This window comes from Mobula hypostoma, chromosome 7, assembly GCF_963921235.1.
Source record: "Mobula hypostoma chromosome 7, sMobHyp1.1, whole genome shotgun sequence".
Taxonomy (NCBI): domain Eukaryota; kingdom Metazoa; phylum Chordata; class Chondrichthyes; order Myliobatiformes; family Myliobatidae; genus Mobula; species Mobula hypostoma.
Window position 1 is genome coordinate 82,586,376 of NC_086103.1, and position 12,282 is coordinate 82,598,657.

Consider the following 12,282-nt stretch of genomic DNA (forward strand, 5'->3'; position numbering starts at 1 on the left):
CCACATGGGAGGTTGGGCAAGAAAGGTTTGGCATTTAAGATGGAGAAGTAAATTGGACTAGACATAGGCTTTGTGGGAGAAGCCAGGGAGAGGTAGTAAATGGTTGCTTTTCTGACTGAAAGACTGTGACTAGTGGTGTGCCACAGGGATTGGTACTGGGTCCTTTGTTGTTATCACCTTTGTCAAAGATCTGGATGATAATGTGGTAAACTAGATCAGCAAATTTGTGAATGACACCAAGATTGTGGGTGTAGTGGACTATGAAGAAAGCTGTCAAAGCTTACAGCTGGAAAAATGGGCTGAAAAATGGCAGATGGAATTTAATGTAGGTGTCACACTTTAGGAGGACCAGTCAAGGTAGATCATACACGATGAGTGGTAGGGCACTGAGGAGTATGGTAGAACAGATGTTTTTGGGAATACGTATAGATTTATATTCCTTGAAAGTAGCATAACAGGCAGATAGGGTTATAAAGAATGCTTTTGGCACATTGGCCTTCATAAGTCAATGTATTGAGTACAGAAGTTGGGATGTTATGTTAAAATTGTATAAGACGATTGTGAGATGTAATTTGGAGTATTGTGTGCAGTTTTGATCAGCAGTCTACAGGAAAGGTATTAGTAAGATTTAAAGATTGCAGAGGGAATTTACAAGGATGTTGCTAGGTCCTGAAGTCCTGAGTTATAGGGAAAGGTTGAACAGGTTAGGATTTTATTCTCTATAATGTAGAATACTGAGGGGAGATTAGATCAAGATATATAAATTACGAGGTGTATAGATTCAGTAAATGCAAACAGGCCTTTTTCCACTGAGGTTAGGTAAGACTACAACTAGAAGTCATGGGTTAAAGATGAAATGTGAAACGTTTAAGGGGAACATGAGGGGAAACCACTTCACACAGAGGGTCGTGAGAATGTGGAAGGAGCAAGTGGTGGATGCGGATTCAATTTCAACATTTCAGAGAAATTTGGATGGGTACATGGATGGGAGGGGTATGGAGGGCTGTGTTCTGGGCCAGGTCGATGGGACTAGGCAGATTAATAGTTTGACATGGGCTAGATGACCGCAAGGGCCTGTTTCTGTGCTGTAGTGTTCTATGACTCTATGACTCTATGTTAGCTGAAGTCAACAGGGAAATAGGAATCAAACGTCTGTGGTCTGGGTCTATTTCTGACAGGATATTCCATGCCAAAGCATGGGGCTGGGGCTGGAGATGAATTTACTATTATTTATTTACCCTGTGTCAGATCACGAATGTATACATACAACTAACACTTAAGATTGAAATTGATAAACCAGTTTCAACAATGAAGATAGTTTTTTAACACAATTGATTTAAAACAAATAATAAATACCTTTGTTTTTATTTCAGAGCTGGAAACAAAAGCGAAATTGAGATTGTTAATGAACTCAATAATGAAGATTCTGCTCCTCTTTAGCTTTCTCTACATGTTTGTTTGTTCTCTCGATGTTCTCAGTGCAGCCTTTCAACTTGCTGGAGGTAATAGCTGTTTCATTATTTACACTTCAGATCCAATTCTTCATTACTTTTGGGATGAAACCATGCTAGGTGCATTAGATACAGATTTTGTTCCTTATTTAAGAAAGTATTTACAAGTACTGGGGCCAGAAGCATTCAATAAGTTGTGGTTTAAAAATAATTAAATTGTTCAAAAAGTCAGACCTATTTTCTTTGGAGTTTAGAAGAATCAAACTGATCTTCTTGAAGAATATAAAGTCCTCTTTGGTGTTTGTCCAGATGACTAGCAACTGGAGCTGACAATCCAAAAGCACAAAGTCTTGCAGTAACTGGTGTATTCCATTTACAAGTGTAAAATAGGTACAGTGTATAGTAATTTCCAACTCTGCTTTTCTTTTCCAAAACTGAATATATCCATCCAGAAGTAATTTAAATTAATTTGCTTAGCATGTTCTTGTCTAACTCACAACGTATGTGCCAGTGAAGTCTCTCTGTTTCAGGCAAGGTGGCAGGCGATATTTTTAAGGACAATGCAATCCTGTCCAATCCTGTGGCTGGACTTGTGGTGGGAATCTTGGTCACTGTCCTGGTCCAAAGCTCAAGTACTTCAACTTCTATTGTTGTCAGCATGGTGTCATCAGGATGTAAGTAAACTTGCTCTGACTGCAATAGGATCACCAGAAGATGGGAAGTAAAGGAAGTAAACAGGAAACAGAGAGATAAACCACTATCAATCATGTAAAAACATTACGCTGGACAACAAATTTTTTTTAGAAGTGTTGCTTTCCTCAGAATTTTTTTTGTTTATGATAGACAGCTTGAAGATGAACACAAATATAATTTCAAACTACTTGTATCACATAGGAATTTGGAGAAACAACAAATTAACTTTTATTGAATATAATGTGTTATTACTATTATAATGTATCTAGGCTTCAGAACTAATTGACACTCAAGGCCCATTTAGTGACACCAGGTTCTGACAATGCTCACACAGCTATGCTTCCCAATTAATAAGCTGCCACAAAAAGTGACATCATAGAAGAGAACCTGGATCCAAAATGTAGGCTCCCACAGTTTCTTCATTTTTTAGCCTGGAGATATAGTGGAGATCAAAGATAAACAAGGCCTGGGAGTGACTGCTGACTGTGCTAATAATATCTGTGACTATATCATTGATAACTATCTCTGTGTTCTATTTTAGCAGAAATAATTACTAATTAAAAGGCAGTTGTTTACTATAATGGGGCAACAAATAAAGTGTTTTAGGAATATCAGAGACATCATCTTAGGGAGGCATCAAATTCCACAGAGCTATCATGGAATACATCCCTCTTCCCTGTCACATCTTGAGATGGATCCAGAATATCAGCAGTGTCCTAATTAGCCGAGAGGTGTGCTTCTGACCCTACATCACCAGCACGGCCACTCCTTCAGCCTTCCCGACATCTCTTGTCTGAGTCAACCCAGTGTGTTTGTTAATTCCATACTTGAATATTGCCTGAAAAATCAACAGGTCAGGCTACATCAGGGAATAGAGTAATACGGTTAACATTTCAGATCAATGGTAAGCTCAGTTTCTCTTTCCCCAAATGTTGTCTGATTAATTATGTATTTCCTGCATTTCTAATTTCACAGATTGAAACTCTTGAGCTCTTCCTGCTTGGGATCTAACTGGTGCTGGACTACAAAAAATCCTGACCCGAGAAATCGCCCCCAATCATCTTCTTCCACAACTTGGGATAAATTAAATTAGTCCCGTGCACCACCCTGCACAATTTAATATTAATCACTTGCTACCATTTTTATGATATGATCTCTACCTTGGCTTTAACTTGATGAAGTTGGGTGGACAAGAACCATTGAAGAAACCAACAGTCTGTTCCTGGAGCTGACTGTTTTCAGAAAAGGCCCATCTAAGTAAACCCAACCTAAGTTTGGTATTGAGATTTTGAGATCTAATTACTTTGGATGGAGTGGAAAATGGCAGATGATGTAAATTAACAAGCATTTCCAGAAGCTGTTGGTAGATATTTTCTAATGGATCAGAGATACATTACAGAAATTTATGATCTCTTATATTACATAACCTGACTTTCAGATTTGTAATACAAACACTCAATTTCTCTGTGCTTTTTTTTTTAGTACTGGGAGTGCAATCTGCCATTCCAATTATTATGGGATCCAATATTGGAACCTCAGTAACAAATACTATTGTAGCTCTAATGCAAGCTGGGGACAGAAATGAATTCAAACGGTAAGATTTATCATGACTTATCCAGCAGCCAATTCAAGTCAATGGGACTGGGCTCTTTCCATAGCATCTTGTAAGCCTGTGCCTAGAAGGATAATGTCGAGTCTCTAAAATCTTAGATAAATTGTCCTAAATCAAGGGCTTTCTCGTTATTTCTCTTTTGCACTGTTTAGTGTATTTAGTTATGTAACTAAAATTATTTTTATGACTTGTACTGCATTGTTGCCTCAAAATAATAAACTTACTGACTTGCACCAGTGATAATAAACCTGATTCTGATTCTCATTATCCATAGTTCCATGTCAACACCCTCTAGCAAAGCTGTACGTATCAGTGCTGTTATCGTCTTTTTTTTGAGGTAAAATGCCAATTTAATCCTCAAAAAAACAGAAATTTAAAATAAGTATTTATTGTTTCTTTTTCCTCTCCAGCGTAACTGTTTAAATTATTTGAATAATGATCAAAGACTGAACATCCAACCCAGAATACCGTAAAGGTGCAGTAGAGCAATCCAAAGTGGTCCACATGCATTGCAAAGTCAGTGAATAATTAGCCCTGTCATAGCATGGAAACAGGCTGTTTGGCCCAACTCATTCATGCTGAACAAGATGCTCATCTAAACTAGTCCCACTTGCTCAGGTTTGGCCCATGTCCTTCTAATCCTTTCCTATTTGTGTACCTGTCAAAATGTCTTTTGAATATTGTTATTGTACATGTCTCAACCACTTCCCCTGGTAGCTCATTCCACACTCTCTGTGACGAAGCTGCACCTCAGTCTCTTTTAGTTCTTTCCCTTCTCACTTTAAACTTACTGCATGTCGTCTATTTTTTGAATCCCTTCCCCTTGGGAAAAAGACTGTGTGTATTCACCCTATCTATATCCCTAATGATTTGATATTCCTCTTTCAGGATATCTTACAGTCTCCTACACCTCAAAGAATCAAGTCTTAGCCCGACCAAACACCCCTTATATCTCAGCCTTCAATTCCTGGCAACATGCTCATAAATCTTCTTTGCACTCCTTCCAACTAATTGACATCTCTTCCATAACAGGTTAACCAAATCTGTGCCCTGTGTATGTAGAAATTCCATAGGGCTTTTCATTTTTTAGACAAACTCACTGACTTTGTTTTCACCACCAATGTTCTCAATATTCTAAGATCACTAGGTACAGTAAGTATTGGTGGTTTTGTTTCATTGAGTCCTGGCTATTCTCCAATGGATTTTCCAACTGGCTGTGCCTCAAGTCGAGGGCCAAATTTTCTACTTCCCAACTCTGAGATGTGAAATTCAGCCAGCTGTTTGGGGTTATCTGGAAATCAAAACGTAGACGAATTATATTCTATTAAAATTCAGGGGTGAAATATTATGTTTTATCAGCGTTGAAGGCCAGCCCAGCTATATTCCGCCACCCCACAGAGTACACAGATCTGATTGTTTGATTAACACCAGGGATATTTGCATAACAATCAGATCATAGTAAACTTGATCAAACATCTCACCCATCTGAGCAATCTTGAGGCTAATTACACCACCTTTGGTATGACTCAGCATAGAATCAGGACAAACAGAAAATAAACTTATAGTTCTCTATGTTACAAAGAGCCAGCTGGAAAAATATATCTGTCACTGGCTGACTCAGTCATTCAAGCTTAATTCCAGAATGAAAGTCATTCGAATTATTCTCTATGCCAAATATTTGTTAAATTAATTTCAGGGCATTTGCAGGCGCCACTGTCCATGATTGCTTCAATTGGCTCTCTGTGTTGGTCCTACTGCCAATCGAAGTTGTCAGCGGGTTTCTGTACCGACTCACTAAGGTTGTGGTGGGGAGCTTCATAATCCAGACAGGAAACGATGCACCTAACCTTCTCGGTATCATTACCGATCCATTCACTGATCACATTATACAGGTTTGGACATCAGTTCTATTATTGTGTTACTTGTGTTTAATGCATTTATGTTTGGATTAATGGTGGTAAGTTATGGTAGCACAGTGGCACAGCAGATAGTGATGCTGGCTCATGGCTCCAGGAATCCACTTTCAAGGTCAAGATCAGTGAGTTAGCTCCATACACTTTGGTTTCCACCCACATCTCAAAAGATTAATAGATAAATTACTGGCTACTGTAGTATGAATCAAAATAATCAAAGAGGAATTGAGGATTGTGTGTGAACAAAAATAAATTCTGAGCCGCTGGGAGATTAGTAGAGGAGGGGATGGGATGAATGGGTTTGCTCTCCGAGTACCAGTATCAGTCCAATGGACCAAATTGGCTCTTCCTATATTATTATAATTTAAGATGGGTATAGGGTAGTGTAATAGTGCATCAGTTAAGGGTGCAGCATCAGCATTAGTGTGGACAAAATAAAATATTTTTATGGATGAGTAAAGTTAATTGATTTCAAATTCTTGTTTCTACCTGATTATATAATGTACAACCTTTGTTAATTAGAGGCTGGAATTAGTGCTGATTCAAGTAGTTAAGCAATATTACATGATTGATTCACTTTTTACACAACTATCAATTCCTTTTAAAATACCAGTTGTTGCTTAATCAAAATCATGGACAATAACAATAGTTGGTCAATTCAAAAATCAGAGAAATAGCTAGTTAAATGTTGTCCAGAGCTGTAGATGAAACAGGTCTCTATTTAGCACAAGCAGACATGGTGGGAGAATGGCTTGGCAGATTCTTTCTGGATAGTCTGCCAGGAGTAACTCTTCTATCAGATCTTCTTCTGAAGGTATTGAATCAGTTCTATTATTAACAATCAAATACGTAGATCTGAAAGAATTCCAGTATTAACCATTTATATCTGCACCTCCAATCACAATGTTGCTCAGGCAACATTATATAACAAAGATCATGTAAAATTTTCAGGAAGCAGTTTAAATTATATAGAAATATGTCATATACTGTCAATTATATACTTGCTGTGTTCTTGGTTGGTAAGTTTTAACTTCAAATGAAATCAAACATGCTGTTCCATGACTTGAATGAGATGTGATTCCTTAAAGATGTTAAGTATGTCTGGTGATTGAAAGTGGTGTCTAGAAAAGGTTTGCAGCTAATTTCTCAAATAGATTACTAAAAAAAACTTATCAGAACTTCACCAGAAACATTGTCCAAACATTGCATTCTAAAATTCATGATGATTAAATTCTGCATTCTTTAGCTCATAGAAACATAGAAAACCTACAGCACAATACAGGCCCTTCGGCCCAGAAAGTTGTACCAAACATGTCCCCACCTTAGAAATTACTGGGCTTACCCATAGCCCTCTATTTTTCTAAGCTCCATGTACCTATCCAAAAGTCCCTGAAAAGACCCTATCGTATCCGATTCCACCACCGTTGCCGACAGCCCATTCCACGCATTCACCACTCTCTGCATAAAAATCTTACCCCTGACATCTCCTCTGTACCTACTCCCATGCACCTTAAACCTGTGCCCTCTTGTGGCAGCCTTTTCAGCCCTGGGAAAAAGCCTCTGTCTGTCCACATGATCAATGCCTCTCCTCATCTTATACACCTCTATCAGATCACCTGTCATCCTCCGTCACTCCAAGGAAAAAAGGCCAAGTTCACTTAACCTGTTTTCATAAGGCATGCTTCCCAATCCAGGCAACATCCTTGTAAATCTCCTCTGCACCCTTTCTATGTTTTCCACATCCTTCCTGTACTGAGGCAACCAGAACTGAACACAGTACTCCAAGTGGGGTCTGACCAGTGTCCTATATAGCTGCAACATTACCTCTTGGCTCCTAAATTCAGTTCCACGATTGATAACTGTCAATACACTGTATGCCTTCTTAACCACAGAGTCAACCTGTGCAGCTGCTTTGAGCATCCTATGCACTTGAACCCCAGGATCCCTCTGATCCAGGAGTCTTACCATTAATACTATATTCTGCCATCATATTTGACCTACCAAAATGAACCACTTCACACTTATCTGGGTTGAACTCCATCTGCCACTTCTCAGACCAGTTTTGCATCCTATCAATGTCGCGCTGTAACCTCCGACAGCCCTCCACACAATCCACAACACCTCCAACCTTTGTGTCATCAGCAAACTTACTAACCCATCCCTCTACTTCCTCATCCACATCATTTATAAAAATCATAGAGTAAGAGTCCCAGAACAGATCCCTGAGGCACTCCACTGGTCACTGACCTCCATGTAGAATATGACCCACCTACAACCACTCTTTTCCTTTTGTGGGCAAGCCAGTTCTGAATCCACAAAGCAATGTCCCCTTAGATCCCATGCCTCCTTACTTTCTCAATAATTCTTGCATGGGGTACCTTATCAAATGTCTTGCTGAAATCTATATACACAACATCTACTACTCTTCCTTCATCAATTGTTTAGTCACATCCTCAAAAAATTCAATCAGGCTCATAAGGCATGACCTGCCCTTGACAAAGCCATACTGACTATTCCTAATCATATACCTTTCCAAATATTCATAAATCCTGCCTGTCAGGATCTTCTCCATCAACTTACCAACCACTGAAGTAAGACTCACTGGTCTATAATTTCCTGGGCTACCTCTACTCCCGTTCTTGAATAAGGGAACAACATCCGCAACCCTTCAATCCTCCAGAAACTCTCCAGTCCCCATTGATGATGCAAAGATCACCTCCAGAGTCTCAGCAATCTCCTCCCTCGCCTCCCACAGTAGCCTGGGGTACATCTCATCCAGTCCCGGCAACTGATCCAACTTGATGCTTTCCAAAAGCTCCAGCACATCCTCTTTCTTAATGTCTACATGCTCAAGCTTTTCAGTCTGCTGCAAGTAATCACTACAATCACCAAGATCCTTTTCCATAGTGAATACTGAAGTAAAGTATTCATTAAGTACCTCTGCTATTTCCCCTGGTTCCATACACACTTTCCTACTATCGCACTTGATAGGTCCTATTCTTTCACATCTTATCCTCTTGCTGTTCACATACTTGCAGAAATCCTTGGGGTTTTCCTTAATCCTGCCCACCAAGGCCTTCTCGTGGCCCCTTCTGGCTCTCCTAATTTCCTCCTTAAGCTGCTTCCTATTAGCCTTATGATCTTCTGGATCTCTATCATTACCTAGCTCTCTGAACCTTTCGTAAGCTTTTCTTTTCTTCTTGACTAGATTTACTACAGCCTTTGTACACCATGGATCCTGTACCCAACCATAACTTCCCTGTCTCATTGGAACGTATCTATGCAGAACTCCACACAAATATCCCCTGAACATTTGTCACATTTCTTCCGTACCTTTCCCTGAGAACATCTGGTTCCAATTTAAGCTTCCAAGTTCCTGCCTGATAGCCTCATAATTCCCCTTACTCCAATTAAACGCTTTTCTAACTTGTCTGTTCCTATCTCTCTCCAATGCTATTGTAAAGGAGATAGAATTATGATCACTATCTCCAAAATGCTCTCCCACTGTGAGATCTGACACCTGACCAGGTTCATTTCCCAATACCAAATCAAGTACAGTCTCTCCTCTTGTAGGCTTATCTACATATTGTGTCAAGAAATCTTTCTGAACACACCTAAAAAACTTCACCCCATCTAAATCCCTTGCTCTAGGGAGATGCCAATTGATATTTGGGAAATTAAAATCTCCCACCATGACATCTCTTACTATTACCCCTTTCCAGGATCTGTTTCCCCATCTGCTCCTCAATATCCCTGTTACTATTGGGCGGCCTATAAAAAAATATCCAGTAAAGTTATTGACCCCTTCCTGTTCCTAATTTCCACCCACAGAGACTCCGTAGACAATCCCTCCATGACATCCACCTTTTCTGCAGCCGTGAAACTATCTCTGATCAACAGTGCCATGACCCACCTCCTTTGCCTCCCTCCCTGTCCTTTCTGAAACATCTAAAACCCGGCACTTGAAGTAACCATTCCTGTCCCTGAGCCATCCAAGTCTCTGTAATGGCCACCACATCATAGCTCCAAGTACTGATCCACACTCTAAGCTCATCCGTTTTGTTCACAATACTCCTTGTGTTAAAGTAGACACATCTCAAACCGTCGCTCTGAGTGCGTCCCTTCTCTATCACCTGCCTATCCTCCCTTCACACTGTCTCCAAGTTTTCTCCATTTGTGAGCCAACCACCTCTTCCCCAGTCTCTTCAGTTCGGTTCCCACCCCCAAGAATTCTAGTTTAAACTCTCCCCAGTAGCCTTAGCGAACCTCCCCGCCAGGATATTGATCCCCTTGGGGTTCAAGTGCAACCTGTCCTTTTTGTACAGGTCATTCCTGCCCTAAAAGAGGTCCCAGTGATCCAGAAATCGGAATCCCTGCCCCCTGCTCCAATCCCTCAGCTACGCATTTATCCTCCACCTCATTCTCTTCCTATACCCACTGTCATGTGGCACAGGCAGTAATCCCGAGATTACTACCTTTGGAGTCCTGCTTCTCAACTTCCTTCCTAAATCCCTGTAGTCTGTTTTCAGGACCTCTCCCCTTTTCCTATCTATGTCATTGGTACCAATATGTACCACGACCTCTGGCTGTTCTCCCTCCCACTGCAGGATATCGTGGATGTGATCTGAAACATCCCAGACCCTGGGAGGCAAACTGCCATCCGAATTTCTTTCCTGCGTCCACAGAATCGCCTGTCTGACCCCCTAACTAAGGAGTCCCCTATCATTACTGCCTTTCTCTTCCTTTCCCTACCCTTCTGAGACACAGGGCCAGACTCTGTGCCAGAGGCACGGCCACTGTTGTTTCCCCCAGGTAGGCTGTTCCCCCCCCCAACAGTACTCAAACAGAAGTACTTATTGTTCAGGGGTACAGCCACAGGGGTACTCTCTAGTACCCGACTCATCCCCTTCCATCTCCTGACTGTTACCCACTTGTTTGCCTCCTGTGGCCCCGGTGTGACCACCTGCCTATAACTCCTTTCTATCACCTCCTCACTCTCCCTGACCAATCGAACGTCAGCGAGCTGCAATTCCAGTTCCCTAAGGCGGACCGCTTTGGAGCTGCAGTTCGACACAGCGGGTGCAGATATGGCCGTCCCGGAGGCTGGGGGAGTTCAGGAGCTCCCACATCTGACACCAAGCGCAGAACACCAGCCTCACATACATACTTCCTTTCCACAATTAAGACAGGTAAACCTACCTCACCTCGTCCCGTTACCGCCTAAGCCCACTGAGCCAAAGCCCTATCACTCTGTGACCTTCTCACTCCGCTGCCCACTGGATATGGTGGTCTTCTTTTTAAGCTTTTCCTGCTCTACTGGCTGACGTCATGCGCCTGCACAGTCTTGCCTCTCTTTACCCTGAGTAGTAAAATGCCTTCGCTCCGAAAATCCTCAGCCGTTCCACACTCATAATATACAGAGAGATGGTAGTAATGAGAAGTATTTAGAAGTAGTTAGTTATTGTTAGGTATTGTTTTTCAGCTTGATAAATCAGTAATCACTGCAATAGCAACTGGGGATGAAAGTTTCCGTAATAAGAGTCTTGTGAAGATATGGTGCCTGACAAGAACTGTCCAGGTAAGAAAGTATCTCTGTCATTTGGAAAATAAAATACTAACTGAGAGAGAGAGAGAGAGAGAGAGAGAGAGAGAGAGAGAGAGAGAGAGAGCTATGATACTTTAACAGTATGGGAGCCCCAGTTGATTGTGGAAAGTTAATATCACTGACTACCACAAACTCATTTTTCTTGCAACTGATTGCTTTCCCTCTACAAATTTAGTCATTGTCATAGTCATACTTTATTGATCCCGAGGGAAACTGGGTTTCGTTACAGTTGCACCAACCAAGAATAGAGTATAAATATAGCAAAATAAAACCATAAATAATTAAATAATAATATGTAAATTATGCCAGGAAATAAGTCCAGGACCAGCCTATTGGCTCATGGTGTCTGACCCTCCAACAGAGGAGTTGTAAAGTTTGATGGCCACAGGCAGGAATGACTTCCTATGACGCTCAGTATTGCATCTCGGTGGAATGAGTCTCTGGCTGAATGTACTCCTGTGCCCAACCAGTACATTATGTAGTGAATGGGAGACATTGTCCAAGATGGCATGCAACTTGGACAGCATCCTCTTTTCAGACACCACCGTCAGAGAGTCCAGTTCCATCCCCACAACATCACTGGCCTTACGAATGAGTTTGTTGATTCTATTGGTGTCTGCTACCTTCAGCCTGCTGCCCCAGCACACATCAGCAAACATGATGGCACTGGCCACCACAGACTCGTAGAACATCCTCAGAATCTTCTGACAGATGTTAAAGGACCTCAGTCTCCTCAGGAAATAGAGATGGCTCTGACCCTTCTTGTAGACAGCCTCAGTGTTCTTTGACTAGTCCAGTTTATTGTCAATTCGTATCCTCAGGTATTTGTAATCCTCCAACATGTCCACACTGACCCCCTGGATGGAAACAGGGGTCACTGGTACCTTAGCCCTCCTCAGGTTCCTTAGTCTTTTTCACATTAACCTGCAGATAATTCTGCTCACACCATGTGACAAAGTTTCCTACAGTAGCCCTGTACTCAGCCTCATCTCCCCTACTGATGCATCC

At 41.3% G+C, this 12,282-nt stretch overlaps 1 protein-coding gene across 1 annotated transcript in view; it reads left to right on the forward strand.

Moving 5' to 3' along the window:
- Positions 1 to 12,282, forward strand: part of LOC134349412 (sodium-dependent phosphate transport protein 2A-like) — a 45,270-nt gene that overhangs the window by 10,856 nt on the left and 22,132 nt on the right. Inside the window, exons 4-8 of the mRNA XM_063053679.1 lie at positions 1,374 to 1,502; positions 1,982 to 2,125; positions 3,627 to 3,738; positions 5,453 to 5,648; positions 11,152 to 11,247. Of these exons, the coding sequence (XP_062909749.1) occupies positions 1,374 to 1,502; positions 1,982 to 2,125; positions 3,627 to 3,738; positions 5,453 to 5,648; positions 11,152 to 11,247 (677 nt within the window). The remainder of the gene's footprint in view (positions 1 to 1,373; positions 1,503 to 1,981; positions 2,126 to 3,626; positions 3,739 to 5,452; positions 5,649 to 11,151; positions 11,248 to 12,282) is intronic.